The sequence below is a fragment of the Cebus imitator genome, unplaced genomic scaffold (assembly GCF_001604975.1).
Source record: "Cebus imitator isolate Cc_AM_T3 unplaced genomic scaffold, Cebus_imitator-1.0 Scaffold11, whole genome shotgun sequence".
NCBI classification, from domain to species: Eukaryota; Metazoa; Chordata; class Mammalia; order Primates; family Cebidae; genus Cebus; species Cebus imitator.
This window is the reverse complement of record NW_016107326.1, coordinates 10,813,415-10,833,461: the sequence shown is the minus strand read 5'-3', so window position 1 is coordinate 10,833,461 and position 20,047 is coordinate 10,813,415. Positions and strand designations below refer to the sequence as shown.

Genomic DNA, 20,047 nt, shown 5'->3' with positions numbered 1-20,047 from the left:
ATAAAGAGTGAGACATCACCTAAACACCTACCTACACCTGAGAGCCCCTGTTTTGGAAGATGCATCTGATTTATGCTTTCTTTATTTTGCTCTCTTAGCGATGGTTTTAATCCTAACTGTCCTGGAAGATGTAACTGTGATTCTATGCAGTTGGTGCAATGCTACAGACTAATGGAGGTACCATCAAATATTCCTTCCACTACTAAGAGGCTCTACATTAGCCACAGCAAAATTCAACACCTCCAGGTAACTATGTCATGTGGCACTCAAATTGTTGCAATCTTACTTTGTGAGACAGAAACAGTATGGGAGGCTAGTGTGGGGCTGTTAACATTTATTTTAAATAATCATAACTTAAAAACGCTAGTGATCAAGGTAAGGTAGTTGAACTAGCTACCTGCTTGTTCTGCACTATTGAGATGGGTATATGCCTTTGGATGTTTATTTTTAGGAAAAAACAACAAAAAGTCAGAATCATTAACTGTAGATTAAAAACTATGTTGCTGCAAAGTAAAAATAACTCTTGCTTAACAAAAAGTATATTGCTACTTTATGTCCCCAGGATTAAGAATAAATCCTTTCAGAGGAAAACATAATTTTGTTTATTCCATAGATGGAAGATGATACTTAAAGCATCATCAGACTACCAAAGCAATCCCAGTATATCAGAAGAATTCATACAAACCCTACATATCAATCAGGTGTCAGTGTATTTGTGGAAACCTATACAGCGGAAGTAATTTTTTTTGTTTTGCCAAGTTACCTGCAGTTCTCATTCTATGTGCTTTTAATTATGAATTTTATTTTTATTCCCACTTATCCAGAGGGCACTGAAAAGATTGCTATGTATTTGTCTGACTTATATAATGTAAATGAACTTTTATTTTTGATCTCTGATATTTTGAAAATTATCAAGAGTTTTCATCCCAGCTTCCCCCCCTAATTAGAGATGTGACTATCTTAGGCTGGCTGTTAAAAAAATCTCTGGGCTGCACATTTATGAAGTAGGAAGGCCAGATTAGATAGGTGATCCCAGGCCACTTCCATATGGAAAATTCTATGGCTCTCTAACTTTCCTTTACTATTCACTGGTTCTCCCTCAAAGATCCAAATTTTAAGATAAAGAAATGCCTCTTTGTGAGCCAGGTGCAGAGAGGCAGGAGGTGAGTGTAACTTACCTTCAAACCGAGACACCATCCCTTTAATTTGGTTAAGAAGTGTTCATATGGGTGTCCCATAAACACACAGAGTTTAAAATATGTGGCATGGTATTTAGATGCTTTCTCAATAAACACAGTTGTCTTGTCTCCATCTGTTTGCTTTCCTTTTCTAACCCTGTAGTGCCTAACACGAGATAGCAAGTCAGTGTCCATTAAGTGTAAACGTTCAAGCAAGACACCTGGTTACAGCGTAAGCTGCTTAAATATTTGCCCAGAGGACTTGAGATGCCTATTGAGCGGAATGTCAACTAATCCTGTTAATGATTCTACACTGCTACTTTGTAGCCAATAAGATAAAATTATACCTCTTATCAAATTCAGTTATTGGATCAGTTTGTTGTTGGTTTAGTTTCATTGAAGAGCAGCATTGCCACTTCCCTGACTTTAAGCTAGGTAATTATCTCTTGGAAGGACAGTTCACAACAGAACCATAATAAAAGACAGGATTATTTTGTTAAGGAAAATGAAAGGTTTTTTTTTGTTTTGTTTTGTTTTTTGATGAAAGTTCTGACCAATGATACTTGTGTTTTAAAAATACTTAGGTTTTAAGTGACCATATCTCACTTCCTTTTGGTAAATACAATGAATATTCTGTTTATTGGGTTTGAATTTACAGAATCCTTCAGTATCTTCCAAAACTTCAGTACAGTGTTGGGTTGCATACTCAATTCCTGCCATCCTCATTCTCAATGAATAGCTGACCTCCTATTTTATTGACAAACGACAAGATTTGATCTCCGTCAGTTCCTGCTCACTGTGTACAAATTTGTCCCCATCTACTTCTGCAAACTCTTTTCTCCAGAAAGGACATGTCTCTCCTTGTATTCAAGACTCTTGATTCCATCCTTCTCACCTCTCCCTAGACCTTGCTCTCTCACCTTCTGCACCCCCATATATTCTGCTGCTCTTTCTTTACTAGCTGCTCTTTACCTTCCTTGGCCTCCAGAATGCTGGGATTACAAGCTTGAGTTACCACACCTGGCCTAATTTATCTGTGTTTTGTCATTCATGCATTTGGTGTCACATCTAAGATAGCTTTACCTAATCCAAGTTCATGAAAATCTAATGCCATATTTTATTCTAAGAGTTTTACAGTTTTAGCTTGTACATTTAGGTCTGTGATCCATTTTGAGTTATTTTTGTGTTTGGCATAAGAAAGGAGTTCAGCTTTGTTCTTTTGTTCCCTCTTTCCTGTTCTGTTGCTATTCCCTGACTCAGACTTCACTCTCAAGACATGATGAACTGCTTAGCTGTGTTAAGGGAAGACTTAAGGAGCAACTGATTACATGTGATACCAAATGGACAGTGTGCTAGGTGACCCAAATCACTCCTTTTTAGAGGATTGTAGATTTGGTTCAATTCTTTGTGTCCACATATGCAAAAAATCATTAAGTTTACTTCACTATTGACATTCAAATGGATATAAGCCAGAGTGATATATTTTCTTCAAAGGTAGAAGACAAATGAGAATGTAGTTATGGTACCAGTCAGTTAAAATGATTGTGCTTTACATCTTTTATGGAAGAGAAGAAGTGTCTTCAAATTCTTCCTAAGAAATATATAAATAAGGATTATTACTTAATGGGGGGGATTGTGGGTTATTTTATATTCTCTCCATATTTTACAGAATTTAAAAATTGTTTATAGAGAACAAATGTTGCTTTGATGATCAAGAAAGAATCCAACACATATCTCCCAGAATATAAGTACCTATAATAAATATATGATACAAAATTAACTCACCTTGAAGGTGTTAATCGTGTATTTGTATTATAAAAGTGCTCAACTGCATAATTAAGTCAAATATTTAAAACTGTGGATAGTAAGACACATGAAATTGTATACTGAAAATTCCAGCTTCATTGAATTCTAAGGCAGATTGAAAATTTTGTGAAGATTTATCAACCTGAAGAAAACCTGGAACAATTCCTTTTTCTGCTTAAACATAACCTCACTGCTAGCACTAAATAAAGATGATTAAATCATTGACAAAAAGCACTGAGTGTTAAGCTGAGAGGTTAGCAGGCATGCAGAGCGATAGGGGAACTGGCAAAACATGAAGGCAGTATATCAGATTTGGCAAATACCTACATAGGAGAAGAGTGACATTAGGTCTGGGATATATGCATGAATGCACTCTTTGCTCTACAGAGATAGAGGGAGATAACATGTATACATTTGTTTCTTTATGAATTTTTTTTTCATTGGTGAAGTGCAAATTGGGCATAGGAAACAGGTAAACTCGTTTTCCAAAATACAATATAGTTGAAAATGTTTCCAGTAAGTGCATCCTAGTGATAGCCTAGGACATTTTTTTAACTTTTAATGGTTTTTAAAAAGTGTGATTCATAATGTTAAATAATACAAAATGTACCTAGTGAAAATCCTTTGTAATCTTACCCTCTAGATTCAGAAACTGCTAATAATTTGTTGAAAAAGTTCCAGATTGTTTCAATTTATGGCTATTATAAGATGATACAACAAAAACATCCTAGTGCATGAATCATTTTGCAATTTGTAAGTATCTCTGCCTAGAAGTGAATTTGCTGGGTCAGAGAATATGTAGTAAAAATTGGCCAATATTATGTGTCTATCAATGATGTGTGAAAGTGCTTATAATATTTTTCATACCTTATGCTGATGTTATCAATCATAAAAACAGTCAGGATCTGAGTTTCAACCCTTTTCCAAGAGATAATTTAAAATAGAACCCGAAGAAAAATCTGAAGTATTATTAGTATTATAATGATGGTGTATATGATATTTTTTAAACAATATTAATTTATTGCTTTTTCTGCCCTTTCTCTGCCTCCACATTTTTTGTAGCTGTCTGACTTCAACCAAGTGTTGGCTCTAGAAGATTTTATTCTGCTTGCCAGTGGAACAGAGTCAGTAGAAAATGACACCTTCAAAACTCTGGGTACTTTGAAGACCTTAGAACTCTGGAAAAATAAGTTAAGACAAGTCCCTAGTGCTCTCCCAGCCAGCCTTGAAGTGTTAATTCTAAATGATAACTCAATAAATGTCCTACATGGATCAGATTTTGAAGGACTGATGAAATTAAAAATCCTTGAACTTAAAAACAACCTGATCTCTTCCCTCTCTCCCAGCATGATTTCCTCCCTTGTCAGTTTGCAAAGTTTGATATTGGATGGCAACGATATGGAGGCTATAGCTGGACCACTGTTACTTCCCCATCTGACACATACGAGTTTGGAGAATAATAAACTACATCTTATACCAGGTAGCTTCTTTACTTCTCTACAGTCTTTGCAATTTCTCAGTTTCAGTGGTAACTTTCTGACTAAAGTTCCTATCAATCTACCCAAATCCTTGCTATCTTTAAAGATGGAAAGAAACCAGCTCAGAATGGTAAGGTTTCAAGACATGAAACACTTGGAGAATCTTTCCCATCTTTACCTGTCAGAAAACTTACTCTCTTCCATCAATGGGGCACAGCAACTTACAAATTTAACTACTCTTGAGTTGTCCCAAAACCAGCTGCAAATGTTGCCCTTCAAACTGCCAGTAAAGCTACAAAAACTTGACTGTAGCAATAATCTGACTGAGAAAGTTACAGCACAAGACTTCTAGGACCTTCGAGACTTGAAACATTTGTTTCTGGACAACAACATTGTGAGTTTGCTCGAAGCTGGAGCCCTGCAGAGGTGTTCTCAGCTTTCCGACCTGGCCCTGGAGCAGAACCTGCTATTGTCCATACCCCTAAGGTGAGTGAGTGTTTTAAATTATTGTAGCTACCACAATAGTTTTCTGAAGCTTGGGACAATTGAGCACATCATCTAATCAAGAAAATTAGAGCAAAGGTGAATTATTTGATCACGCCTACACAAAGATTTAGGGATAGAAGTTTCAAACAGAGGTGTGGAAACTCCAGCACTCAAACTAAATATTGCACTAACTTTATCTTGCCTCCGGGACAAGACACCAACAGATGATATGTATAATTGCAAACATAATATAAAGATACTGTAAAGAATGTGTCTCAGTTTCTAAGTACTGTATATGGCCTGGATAATCAATAGTCAGTAGGCCTGAGCTTAGCCACTAGCAAAGCAAGGACACCAGGATAAAATGAGGGGGTAAAATATAGTAACATATTGATATTTTAAAATGTATTGAAGTAGAAGTTATTAGGGAAAAATTAAAACATTACAATGTAATATTGTATTTATTTTGAATTACTTGTTGGGGAGCCTCATATTCTCTTCAATGCTGTGATCTTTAAAGGGCTTAAGCCGGCTTTGCTTATTTCTCTGTGTGTCTGTTTGAATGAGTGAGTGAGTCCACTAGGTTTGTCTTACCTTGTGGTTTTGGTTATCTCTTCAGTTTCTCTCTCTCAATCTCTCTCTCTCTCTCTTCTCTCTCTCTCTCTGTCTCTCTCTCTCTCACACACACACACACGCCCTCACACTTGGACTCTCTTCCCAAATATCCCTCCCTCTATATCCAACCTGCTGCACCTGTTCCCCCTACGCCTCATAATTTATAACTTACACAATATGTGTTTATATTAATTGATCCTATTTATTTAAACTTTATTTCATGTTCTATATTTTAAAGTAGATAAAGCATAAAAATGTAGGATGAAGCACTGTTATTGTTTTTAAAATGATACTATGTTTGTCTATCTGTGGATTCTTTTTTTTCTTTCAGCACTTTATTGAAAAAATAAAAGGCTTCTTGCCCTGGCTATTAGCATTATCAAATTTTTCATAATGAATATACCAACTTCTGGTTTCTGTAGAATCCTAAGGTACTCTATTTACCTAATTTTATTGTGTTTTATAATATATATATATATATATATATATATATATATATATATATATTTAAGGCAGGGTCTCACTCTGTCACCAATGCTGGAGTGCAGTGGGGTAATGATGGCTCACAGCAGCCTCAACCTCCTAAGCTAAAGCAATTCTCTCCCTTCAGCCTCCTGAGTAGTTGAGACTACAGGCATGCACCATATCTTGCTAATTAAACATTTTTTTTTTTAAGAGATGAGGTCTCACTACATTGCCCAGGGTGGTTTCAAACTCCTAAAAAGAAATTGATCCTCCCACCTCAGCCTCTCAAACTACTGCGATTATACACTAATTATTGTAGGCCCAGCCTATATTAATTTTTTATCAATAAAAAGGGAAAAATGATCTTTCATATGTAGAGATGTTCTTTTTTCTAGTTGAAAAGGGGATTTTAAAAAATTATGTATAACTGTACTCAATGTAAAACATCAAAAAGTGATGTTTCCAAGAGAGTTCAGTATTTCAAAATAAATATTGAAGGTGATTTCAAAGTAATTAATTTCTTTGACTGCATAAGCATGTATATACAACTACTTTAATCAATATGTTTTGAGCACTTACTTGCCAGGTATTTTACCAGACACTTGAGATACATCAATACAATAAAAGAGATAAAACTTCATGTTTTATACAGTTTAAAATCTAGCAGGGGAAGATTGACAACGAACATATTACATAAGTAAAATATATAATACTCAGACTGTATTGGGTATTATAGCTTACAAAAAAAAAGGACATGATTACCAGGTTCAAGAGTGTAGTGGGTGAGGTGGCTGGTTGCAGTTTTAAATAGGGTAAGCACGGTAACCCTCATGAAAATATAACCTTTGAGCAAAGACTGGAAGAAAGTGAGAGATCTAGCTGTGAAGTTATTTGGGAGAAAACGTTTCCTAGACAGAAGAACAGCCAATTCAAAGGCCCTAAGGCAAAAACACACTTGCAGTGTCTCAAGACTCTAATACTTATTATTTAAATAACTTATTGACTATGTTACAAGCCTTATTTTTTATTACTGACTGCCCGACTCCAAGGAAGAAAATAGTGTATAAAATAAAAACTCATACAACAAGCTAGACAGTAACTATATCATGTAAAATATATGACAGCAAGCTATGACAGTCTTGGGAAATATGGTGAACTTGGTAGGTTTTTCTACTAAAGTGACTTTTAGAGCATTTTGTTGAGTAATCCTGCTAAGTTTCATGAGTGGAAAAAATAACTTAATTATTTACTCTTGCCGGAGCATTTGTGTTTTAATAAGTGATTACAGAAAGCACAATGTTTTACCCAAATGGAATGGAATTGCAAGCCTGAGCTAGCCATAGTTCTCAAATCTGGCTTCACATTAGAATTATCTGGAGAAATATTTTTAAAATGCATACTTATACCTAGGCCTCACTTCAAACCAATTAAATCAGATGCCCCTGGACCCAGGCATCACGAGTTTTGAAAAGCTCCCAGATGAATTTAATGTGCAGCGAGGGTCAAGAGCTACTGTGCAAGGACAGTGGGGCCAGTAACCAGGTGGAAATGGGCTTTTCCTGTGAGGCTTAAATTAAGCAACACAACTGTCTGCTCTATCAAAGTACTTGGCTAGCTGTGATAGCAAAGTTCTTGTGGCTTTGAAATACCCCTATCACTCCTCAGCCCTTTTTTGTTTTGATTGACAAGTGGGAAAGACCCAGAAGGTTTCCCTGTGGTTTTCCTCTCATTAAAAGTTAAAACATGATTGGGCACAGTAGCTCATGCCTGTAATTTCAGCACTTTGGGAGGCTGAGGCAGGCAGATCACTTGTGCCCAGGAGTTCAAGACCAGCCTAGGCAATATAGTGAGACCCCATCTCTACAAAATTTTTTAAAAATTAGTTGGGTGTGGTGGTGCATGCCTGTGGTCGCAGCTACTCAGGAGGCTGAGGTAGGCTGCACTTAGCCATGATTGTGCCTCTGCACTCCAGCCTGGGTGATACAGCAAGACCCTGTCTAAAAAAAGGTAAAACTTGAAACATGATAATATCTATTCCTTATATTTTAATTTTAAAAATTCTTTATTTATGGCCTTTACACATTACAACTTTTAAAAAGTTGCATGCTTCTTCTTCATATACAAAATCTATACTATGCAATTCAGTTTTCTACAAGTAAACTGTTAACACAGGCAATCTGCTTCTATCACCAGTGATATTTTGGCACATCTTTTCTTTTGCCTACCATCCTCCATTCTACATTTCATCAAGAAAATAATGGTATATGGTTTTAGGTGCACATATATTCAAAGACCTGCTACATTTGCCTCATTACACTACTTGAGATAGAAAATAAGACCTAACATTTATTAAGTACTTATTAAAACCAGTAGCGAACTTAGATACATAATAATTCCGTCAAGGTAGGTACACTGGTTTACCTAATAATTTACAGACTAGGGCATTATGGCTTAGAGGTATTCAGAAACTTGATCAACATCATAGTCAGAATTTAAACACAATAGTCTAACTCCAGAGCCAGGAAATTTTAGCCACTGCATAATCCTGCCTCTGAAATTTGCTCTACTGTCAGTAAAATAACACTATTTCGAATGCCCAGGAACTGGACCTCAGCTGTTTCTGCTTCAGATTTCATCAATTTGCAGGTTAGTGAATAAATATAAATTAGATTATCTCTTTTTTATCTACTCTTCAGATTGCTGAAATCTAGAATAGCTTACAACCTAATGCAGTTAGCATTTTATCTTATATCCAAGTGCTATCTACTGGCAAAATGGGCTATGCCCCTTTTTCATCCAAAAAGCAATAGCTACCCAAAGAACATGATAGCATTTCTAGAAAACTGTTAATTTTAAAATCAGGGCTACTTTAAAATATAAATTAGACTTATAAAGACAAATTATATCAAAGTAGTAAGTGACTGTCAGTCACCAAACCAGGATAAATAGTGATTTCTCTTGCAATGTCATTTTGGTGATGACTTTCATACAAACAAGAAAAAAAAAAGCCTAAGAACAGGCACAATTTTGGGATACATATCCAAGAACTGGATAATTGTACATTTGTTTCATAGAAAACTTGCCTAGCTTATTTTCATTATCTAACATTGGTTATAGGACTTCTGTGTACTGAATGCTTCATCTGGAGGATGGAAAATTAGGATCTCTAAGAAGCAAAATGACTTATCTAAAACCATGTAGTGGTAAATAGAATGGCTCAAGTTAGAACACAAGTCTTAATACATTGATACTTTTTGACTCCTGTTTAGCGCATCTTTTCTGGTTAGGCTTCAGTGTCCTCTGCAATGGGAACGAAGTGTTGCTTACTACTACACAATCCAACAAGTCTATTTTTTCCTTGGCAGGGGGAAACCTATACATAAGAAATTTTCTGTATACCATTTAGATAAGCTGGTGTGTGCACAAAATTATATTTTCTTGTAGATTAACTTTGAATTGAATTAATTATCAAACTGTTAGAATGTATAACATGATTTTCCCTGGTAAATTAATCTACTTTATTAGGTAAAATTTATTCTATCTAAGGAGAAGACACTTTAAATGATTTTTACCCAAAAAGTACAAATACTTACGTATACATACTACTGTATAGTCTAGGATATGATTACAAATATAAAATGACGAATTTAATTTAGTTTAAAAAAGAAAACTCCAAAGGCAAAATTTAGGCCAAGCACCAAAAACCCAAAATACTGACCTTTTGGAATAAAATTCATGTAATAATAATACTATAACAAGCGAAAGATAGTATTATCATAGAATATTGCTAAACTTGTTTTCTTTTTTTGATGTAACAGTCATATAACCGGGACTGCCACAATAAACTACACTGAATACTAAAACTCATGAATATATATCCAGTGTATTCACATTGTATAAAAATAACATTCAGGTGGTGTTTCAATTTGAAGGCTTTTTTCCCTATTAAACTTTCAGACATTTTGTATTTCATAAAAAGGAAAGCACTTACTACAAAGTTTCTGTGTAGGAAAAAGATCTTCAGGTTCACCATTGTGACTCTTTTCTACTTTTTAATCAATAGGCGTGAGCATGACATTTTCAAATTGGTATTCACAGTTTTAAAAAATCTTTTATTTTCTTTCTGATTATAAAGCAATAGCTGTTCAAGGTTGAAAACTTAATATGCTGATAAAATTAAAAATCATTCAGAATTGTTCAACCAGAGCCTTTATCTAGATATAAGCACATAATTTGCTTTTACGTATTTGGGATCATTCGATTTTGCATTCTACTTTTTCCACTTAACGTAATTTTTTTTTCTTTCCCTCTTCCCCTTTTCTGTGTTTTTCCAGGTATCACTATGGACCCATAGATTTTAATTTATTTTGGCACGTTTTGATCACTTACAGTTGCTAGTCTCTTTTGGTGCCCAAATTGTCACAAATTTGTCTAGTGGGAGCCCCTATTGTTCATGAGACATGACTCCATTAACCTTTTTTCTTTTTTAGGTATAGTAAAATACACATACATAAAATTTATCATGTTTAAGTTTACATTTCAGTGGTATTAAGTATGGTCACATTCTTGTGCAACCAACATACAGAAGTTTTCATATTACAAAACTACAACTCTACACCTATTAAAAAACTTCCCATTTTCCCCTTCTCCCAGCCCCTGACAACCACCATTCTACTTTATTACCTTTGGTTTCTATGAATGTGACTATGCTAGATATTTCACATAAGTGGAATCATGCAGTATTTGTCTTTGTGACTGGCTTCTTTCATGTAGCATAATATCCTCAAGGTTTATGAATGCTATAGCATGTGTCAGAATTTCCTTCCTTTCTAAGGGTGAATAATACTCCATTGTATGTATATACCACATTTCGTTTATTTATTTTTCTGTAAATGGACACTCGAGTGGCTTATACCTTTTGGCTACTGTGAAGAATGTTGCTATGAACATGGAGGTACAAATACCTCGAGACCCAGCTTTAAGGTCTTTTGGATATATAGCCAGAAGTGGAATTGCTGAACTACATGCTAATTCTATTTTTAATTTTTTGAAGTACCACCTTACTTTTCACAGCAGCTGCACCATTTTATATTCCCACCAACAGTGCAAAAGGCTTCCAATTTCTCCACATCCTTGCCAATACTTTTTATTTCCTGTTATTTTGATAGTAGCCACCCTAATGGGTGTTCCATTAATCCTTGAACATTTTATCACATTCTGGCTGAGAAACTCTATGGTTTTTTCCCCTAAACATAGGATCAGTCATTTCTCCAAGAAGCTCTGGTTCTTTAAAGATGGGAATTCAGCAGCTAAGGTCTGTGTGCTTGGTGTGCTCATGGCATTGGGATAGCATTGCTACCAGAATATAATATTGTTTCTAGGCCCTTTCAGTAAACAAGAGCCAGAAAATATATTTTTTAAAATTATGAATTCACATTGACATTTTCAATTCGTATTTAACATCAGAGAGGGTTTTATTTTATTTTATATTTTAATCTTTTCTCTTACAATGAAAGTATTGTTTCCTAGTAACGTGAATATATTTATTTGTTTTGCTATATAATATTCATTAAAGATTTCAAAATTTCATTATTAACATTAGTATTAACAATAATCATACTAAGAGAAATTTCAAGATCTTTTTGTCCTTAGAATCTAAGGCTTAAATATATCCACTAAGGATGTTGTATCAGAATGCTTTTTCTTTTCTCCGTATGACTATATTACAAATATAAACACTTGATTAATTAATTAGATTTGCTTGTTCCTGTTTGTGTTCAATTTTAGGGCTTGATTTTGTTTTTGTTTTTGTGAACATGTAAAATATTAACATGGTTGAAAAGTTAAAATCACATGGAACCAAACACTCCCTATATGTAACCATTTTTATTCACTTCTGATTTATCATTCTCCCTCAATTGCCCCAAATAAGTAAACATGTATACATAATTCATATTTCCCCTTTTCTTACACAAAAACTAGTGTACTATGTATACTGTTCTGCTTCTTGCTTTTTTTCTCTCTTTAACAGTGTTTTCTGGAAATCACTTCATGGTAATTCATAGAGACCAGCCTCTTTTTTTATTATTTTATTTTATTTTTTAAAAGGCTGCGTGGTAGTTCTTTACTAATGTACTGGGTTGCTTCCAATCTTTTGCTGTTATAAATAACATAATAATAAATGCTACATATACTGTTTTTATTTGAAAGGTCATATCTTCAGAGTGTATTCCTAGAAGTGAGATTGCTGGTCTAAAGGATAAATATGTGTATTTTTTTTGTTAGGTTTTGCTAAATTTTTCTCCAGAGGGGCTGTGCCATTTTAGAACCCACTATCAATATATGAGAATATCTGTTTCTTCACAGCTTTGTTCATAGACCAGATTATTAAGGCTTAGAATTTTTACCAATCTGATAAGTGTTAAGTAGCATCTCTGTGTAGCTTTAATTTTAATTTCTCTGTTCTGCGTAAAGTTGAAAACTTGAGGACCCTTTGCTTTGCTTTTTATGTGAACTTCCATTTATGCTTTTTTGCCCATTTTTCTGTTTTATTTTATAATCTCTTTTTTTCTCAATTTTAAGGGCTTTTTATATATTAAGGAGATTAATCCTTTGTCTGATATAAAGTGCAGACACCGTACTTACCCCCAGTTTATCATTTGTCTTTTGACTTTGCCTGCCTTTTGCTATACACAATTTCTTTTAAAATTCTTTTTAATGTTGCTTTATCAAGTTTTTATAGCTTCTAGATTTTTTAGTCATAGTTAGAAAAGCTTTTTTCATCTAATTATTTTAAAACATCAGGCCAGGCACAGTGACTCACATCTGTAATCCCAGCACTTTGGGAGGCTGAGGTTGGTGGATCACTTGAGCCCAGGAGTTCCAGACTAGCCTGGGGAACATGATGAAACCCTGTCTGTACCACAAATACAAAAAATTAGCTGGGTGTGATGGTGTGTGCCTGTGATCTCAGCTACTCAGAAGGCTGAGGTGGGAGGATCAGTTGAGCCAGGGAGGGAGAGGTTGCAGTGAGCCGAGATCTCACCACTGCACTCCAGCCTGGGCTACAGAGCCAGACCCTGTCTTTAAAAAAAAAAAAAAAAAAAATCAAAACCCGTGATTTTTGTAATCACATAATATTCCATATTCTCATAATTTAAAATCATTGAACATTAGTTTTTTTTTGCTGTTATAAACATCAAATATGTGAGAAACATCTTTGTAAATAAATATTCACTTTTCCTATTATTTCCTAGGTCAAAAGGCATGATAGTAATTAAATTTGAAACATATTACTAAATTGTTTCCTAAACAGTACCAATTTACACTCCTACCATCTATACCCACAGCAGCCGTGTTTTAAAATTAAAGCCATGTTTTAATTTGCTACATTAAAACATTGCATTAGTTCTTCATTTGCCTTTTATATTCCTAAAGAACAAGACTTTTTCATACTTTTGACATTTTCACTCCTTCTGTAAATTATTTATTAATGGCCTTTGCCACCTTAGAAATTGGGAACTTAGTGTTTTTCTTATCACTTTGAGGGATCTCATTTCACAAGAAAAAAAAACTAAAGATTTTTATAAGTAAGACCAGGAAAATCAGAGGGTTAGAACATAAGATCTATGAGAAAAAGTTAAAGATCCATAGAATGGACCGAGATTTGTGCTTATAATTAATTTTCTCAAATAAGCTTGTTTCCTAGCTTGAGAAGAGGGAAAAGCAGTGTGAAAAGCAGTGTTGCTCAGTTTCTGTTATCCTAGCAGTTGTGGAATGATGGACATGGCCTCCTCTCACATCCTGTTTCCATGCTTTGTAGGCTCCCAGGGACCTTAGCTAGGCTGGACCTAAAAGGCAATGCCATCCGGGATATTTCTGAAAGGGAGGTCAGGGACCTGAAGCAGCTTCACGTTCTAAACCTGAGGAACAACAAAATCTCTGCCTTAGACCTGAAAGCCTTAGAGAGTCTGCCTTGCCTCAGGCACCTGTGCCTGGATGGAAATCCCTGGAATTGCACCTGCAGTCTCCTAAAAGCAAGAGAAGTCCTGATGGCCAAGGGCAAAGATGTAAGGGGAGGACAATGTCCAGCACCAGCTGAACAGCAAGGGGAGAGCTGGATGTCTTCCAAGAAGATCATGAGGCAGTGTGAGCATCACGTACATCTGACTGAGAAAAACAAAGAGACCAAAAAGAAATCAAAACCTGACGACCCCTCCAGCATCAGAATCAACATGGATGATGATGATTATGACTATGAAATAGACTAAGTATGAACTTTGTTCACAGTTTGGAAAGTGTTTTTTAATGTTCAGTCTCTTAAGTAGAAATGTGCTATACATTTAGATATACAAGACTTTCCTTTGTAGTGGTTCCTATTTTTTTTTTTTTTTTTTGAGAATGTTTAAGAACAAGGGTTAAGATGAGATGGGGGAATAAAGCAGAAAAGAACAATGGTAAGAAGATTTGTAAGATTCCTTCCATTTTATAAGTAATTTGTGTGGCTAGCAAGATGGCTGAATAGGAACAGATCCAGTCTGTAGCTCCCAGTGACAGCAACGCAGAAGGGTGATGATTTCTACATTTCCAACTGATGTAGTTGGCTTATCTCATTGCGACTGGTTAGACAGAGTGTGCAGCCCACGGAGGGCAACCCAAACCAGGGTGGGGCATCACCTCACCTGGAAAGCACAAGGAATCAGGGAACTCCTTCCTCTAGCCAAGGGAAGCTGTGAGGGACTGTGCCATGAGGGATGGTTCATAGCAGCCCAGATACTATGCTTTTTCCATGGTCTTCGCAACTCTCAGACCAGGAGATTCTCTCAGGTGCCTACACCACCAGGACCCTGGGTTTCAAGCAAAACCTGGGCAGCCATTTGGGGAGAAACTGAGCTAGCTGAAGAAGTTTTTTTTTTGTTTGTTTTGTTTTTCATACCCCAGTGGCACTTGGAATGCCAGTGAGACAGAACAGTTCAATCCCCTGACAAGGGGCCTGAAGCCAGGGAGCCAAGTGGTCTAGCTCAGTGGATCCCACTTTTATGGAGCCCAGCAACCTAAGATCCACTGGTTTGAAATTCTCACTGACAGCACAGCAGTCTGAAGTCAACCTTGGACTCTAGAGCTTGTTGTGGAGAGGGACACCTACCATTATTGAGGCTTGAGTAGGCGATTTTCCCCTCACAGTATAAACAAAGCCACTGGGAAATTCAAACTGGGCAGAGCCCACTGGTGCACCACAAAGTCACTGTAGCCAGGCTGCCTCTCTAGGTTCCTACTTTCTGGGCAGAGCATCTCTGAAAGAAAGGCAGCAGCCCCAGTCAGGGGCTTATAGATAAAATTCCCATCTTCCTGGGACAGAGTACCTGGGGGAAGGGGCGGCTGTGGGCGCAGCTTCAGCAGACTTAAACGTTCCTGCCTGCCGGTTCGAAGAAGGCAGTCGATCTCACAGAACAGTGCTCAAGCTCTGTTAAATGACAGACTGTCTCCTCAAGTGGGTCCCTGACTCTCGTGCCTCCTGACTGGGAGACATCTCCCAGCAGGGGTCAACAGAAACCTCATACAAGAGAGCTTTGGCTGGCATCTGGGACAAAGCTTCCAGAGGAAGAAACAGGTAGCAATCATTGCTGTTCTGCAGCCTCCATTGGTGATATCCAGGCAAACAGAGTCTGGAATGGACCTCCAGCAAACTCCAGCAGATCTGCAGAAGAGGGGCCTGACTGTTAGAAGGAAAACAAACAGAAAGGAATAGTATCAACATGAACAAAAAGGATGTCTGCACAGAAACCCAATCTGAAGGTCACCAACATCAAAGACCAAAAGTAGATACATCCATGAAGATGAGGAAAAAACTGCACAAAGAGGCTGAAAATTCCAAAAACCAGAATGCCTCTTCTCCACCAAAGGGTCACAACTCCTTGCCAGCAAGGGAAAAATATTTGATGGAGAATGAGTTTGATGAATTGACAGAAGTAGGCTTGAGAAGGTGGGTAATACAAACTCTTCCAAGCTAAAGGAGCATGTTTTACCCCAATGCAAGGAAGGTAAGAATGTTGAACAAAGGTTAGAGGTATTGCCAACTAGAATTACCAGTTTAGAGTAGAACATAAATGACCTGATGGAGCTTAAAAACACAGCATGAGAACTTTGTGAAGCATACACAAGTTTCAGTAGCTGAATTGATCAACTGAAAGAAAGGATATCAGAGATTGAAGATCAGCCCAATTAAATAAAGCATGAAGACAAGATTAGAGAAAAAATGAAAAGAAACAGAGCCCCCAAGAAATATGGGACTGTGTGAAAAGACAAAACCCACATTTGACTGGTGTACCTGAAAGTGACAAGGAGAATGGAACCATGTTGGAAAACGCTCTTCAGGATTATCCAGGAGAATGTCCTCAATCTGGCAAGACAAGCCAACATTCAAATTCAGGAAATAAAGAGAACACCACAAAGATACTCCTTGAGAAGAGCAACCCCAAGACACATAATTGTTAGATTCACCGTGGTTGATATGAAGGAAAAAATGTTAAGGGTAGCCAGAGAGAAAGGTTGGGTTTCCCTCAAAGGGAAGCCCATAAGACTAACAGAGCATCTGTCTGTAGAAAGCCTACAAACCAGAGAGTATGGGGACCAATATTCAACATTCTTAAATAAAATAATTTTTAAACCAGAATCTCATGTCCAGCCAAACTAAGCTTCATAAGCAAAGGAGAAATAAAAGCCTTTACAGGCAAGCAAATGCTGAGAGATTTTGTCACCACCAGGCCTGCCTCACAAGAGCTCCTGAAGGAAGAACTAAATATGGAAAAGAAAAACCTGTACCAGCCACTACAAAACATACCAAATTGTAAAGACCATTGACACCATGAAGAAACTGCATCAATTAATGGGCAAAATAACCAGCTAGCATCATAATGACAGGATCAAATTCACACATAACAATATTAACTTTAGATGTAAATAGGCCAAATGCCCCAATCAAAAGACACAAACTAGCAAATTGGATAAAGAGTCAAGACCCATCAGTGTGCTGTATTTAGGAGGCCCATCTCACGTGCAAAGACACATATAGACTCGAAATAAAGGGATGAGTTAATATTTATCAAGCAAATGGAAAGCAAAAAAGAAGCAGAGTTTGAAATTCTAGTCTCTGATAAAACAAACTTTAAACCAACAAAGATCAAAAAAGACAAAAAGGACATTACATAATGGTAAAGGGGTCAATACCACAAGAAGAGCTAACTATCCCAAATATATACATGCACTCAATACAGGAGCACCCAGATTCATAAAGCAAGTTTTTAGAGACCTACAAAGAGACTTAGAAACACAATAATAGTGGGAGACTTAACACCTCACTATCAGCATTACACAGATCAGCAAGATGGAAAATTAACAAGGATATAGAGGACTTGAACTCAGCTCTTGACCAAGTGGACCAAATAGAAATAGAAATCTCCAGAACTCTCCACTCAAAATCAACAGAATATACATTCTTCTCAACACCACATTGCATGTATTCTAAAATTTACCACATCATTGAAACTAAAACACTCCTCAGCAAATGCAAAAGAATGGAAATCATAGCAAACAGTCTCACAGACAACAGTGCAATTGAATTAGAACTCAGGATTTAGAAACTCACTCAAAACTGCACAACTACATGGAAACTGAACAACCTGCTCCTGAATGACTACTGGGTAAATAACAAAATTAAGGCAAAAATAAATACATTATATGAAACCAATGAGAACAGATACCATGTACCAGAATCTCTGAGACACAGCTAAAGCATTGTTTAGGGAAATTAATACCGCTGAAATACCCATAGGAAAATGAAGGAAAGATCTAAAATTGACATTCTAACATCACAATTAAAAGAACTAGAGAAGCAAGAGCAAACAAATTCAAAGGCTAGCGGAAGACAAGAAATAACTAAGATCAGAGCAGAACTGAAGGGGATAGAGACACGAAAAACCCTTAAAAAAATCACTGAATCCAGGAGCTGATTTTTTGAAAAGATTAACAAAAGAGATAGACCACTAGCCAGACTAATGAAGAAAAGAATCAAATAGACACAATAAAAAATGATAAAGGGGATATCACCACTAGTCCCACAGAAATACAACTACCGTCAGTGAATACTGTAAACACTTCTATGCCAATAAACTAGAAAGTCTAGAAGAAATGGGTAAATTCCTGGACACATACACCATCCCAAGACTAAATCAGGAAGAAGTCAAATCCCTGAATAAACTAGTAACAAGTTCTCAAATTGAGGCAGTAATTATTAGCCTTCCAACCAAAAAAAGCCCAGGACTGGACAGAGTCACAGCCACATTCTACCAGAGTTACGGAGAGGAGCTGGTACCATTCCTTCTTAAATTATTTTAAACAACGGAAAAAGAAGGACTCCTCCCTAACTCATTTTATGAGACCAGCATCATCCTGATACCAAAACCTGGCAGAGACACAATAAAAAAAGGAAATTTCAGGCCAATATCCCTATCCAACGTTGATGCGAAAATCCTCAGTAAGATACTGGCAAACAGAATACAGCAGCACATCAGAAAGCTTATCCACCATGATCAAGTTAACTTCATACCTGGCATGCAAGTCTGGGTCAACATATGCAAATCAATAAACGTAATCCATCACATAAACAGAACCAATGAAAAAAACCCCATGATTATCTTGACAGATGCAGAAAAAGCCTTCAATAAAATTCAGCACCACATCATGCTAAAAACTCTCAATAAACTAGGTATTGATGGAATGTATCTCAAAATAATCAGAGCTATTTATGACAAACCCACAGCCAATAGCATACTAAATGGGCAAAAGTTGGAAGCATTCCATTTGAAAACCAGCACAAGTCAAGGGTGCTCTCTCTTACCACTCCTATTCAACATATTGGAAGTTTGCCCAGGGCAATCAGGCAAGAGAAAGAAATAAAGGTATTCAAATAGGAAGAGAGGAAGTCAAATTTTCTCTGTTTGCAAATGGCATGATTGTATATTTAGAAAACCCCATTGTCTCAGCCTAAAATCTCCTTAAGCTGATAAGCAACTTCAGCAAAGTCCTAGGATACAAAATGAATGTGCAAAAAGTGCAAACATTCCTATACATTAATAGTAGACAAACAGAGAGCCAAATCATGAGTGAACTCCCATTCACAATTGCTACAAAGAGAATAAAATACCTAGGAATACAACTTACAAGGGACATGAGGACCTCTTCAAGGAGAATCACAAACCACTGTTCACTGAAATAAGAGAAGAGATAAACAAATAAAAAAACATTCCATGCTCATGGATAGGAAGAAGTAATATGAAAATGGCAACATTGCCCAAAGTAATTTATAGGCTCAATGCTATCTCCATCAAGCTATCAAGCTACCATTGACTTTCTTCACAGAATTAGAAAAAAAAAAACTACTTTAAATTTCATATGGAAACAAAAAAGAGTCTGAATAGCCACAACAATCCTAAGCAAAAAGAGCAAAACTGGAGGCATCACACTACCTGGCTTCAAACTGTACTACAAGGCTACAGTAACAAAAACAATATGGTACTGGCATCAAACCATATATATACACCAATGAAGAGCAGAGGCCTCAGAAATAACACCCACACATCTAAAATCATCTGATCTTTGAGAAACCAAACAAAACAAGCAATGGGGAAAGGATTCCCTATTTTATAAATGATGTTGGGAAAACTGGCTAGCCATACGCAGAAAACACCCTGTACACCTTCCTTACAGCTTATACAAAAATTAACTCAAGATGGATTAAATACTCAAACATAAGACCTAAAACCATAAAAAAAAAAAAACCCTAGAAGAAAACCTAGGCAATACCATTCAGAATAGGCATGGGCAAAGCCTTCATGATTAAAACACAAAAGCAATGGCAACAAAAGCCAAAATACACAAGTGGGATCTAAATAAACTAAAGCACTTTCTGCACAGCAAAAGAAACTATCATCAGAGTGAACAGGTAACTTACAAAATGGAGAA

At 36.4% G+C, this 20,047-nt stretch overlaps 1 protein-coding gene across 1 annotated transcript; it reads left to right on the top strand.

The window, feature by feature from the left end:
* The first annotated feature begins 59 nt into the window (after nt 1-59).
* LOC108318243 (nephrocan-like) lies at nt 60-14,298 on the top strand. The gene is given in 4 exon segments (XM_017549163.2): nt 60-85; nt 87-246; nt 4,047-4,948; nt 13,851-14,298. Coding segments are annotated over 4 exon segments (1,536 nt in total).
* Nucleotides 14,299-20,047: the final 5,749 nt, after the last annotated feature.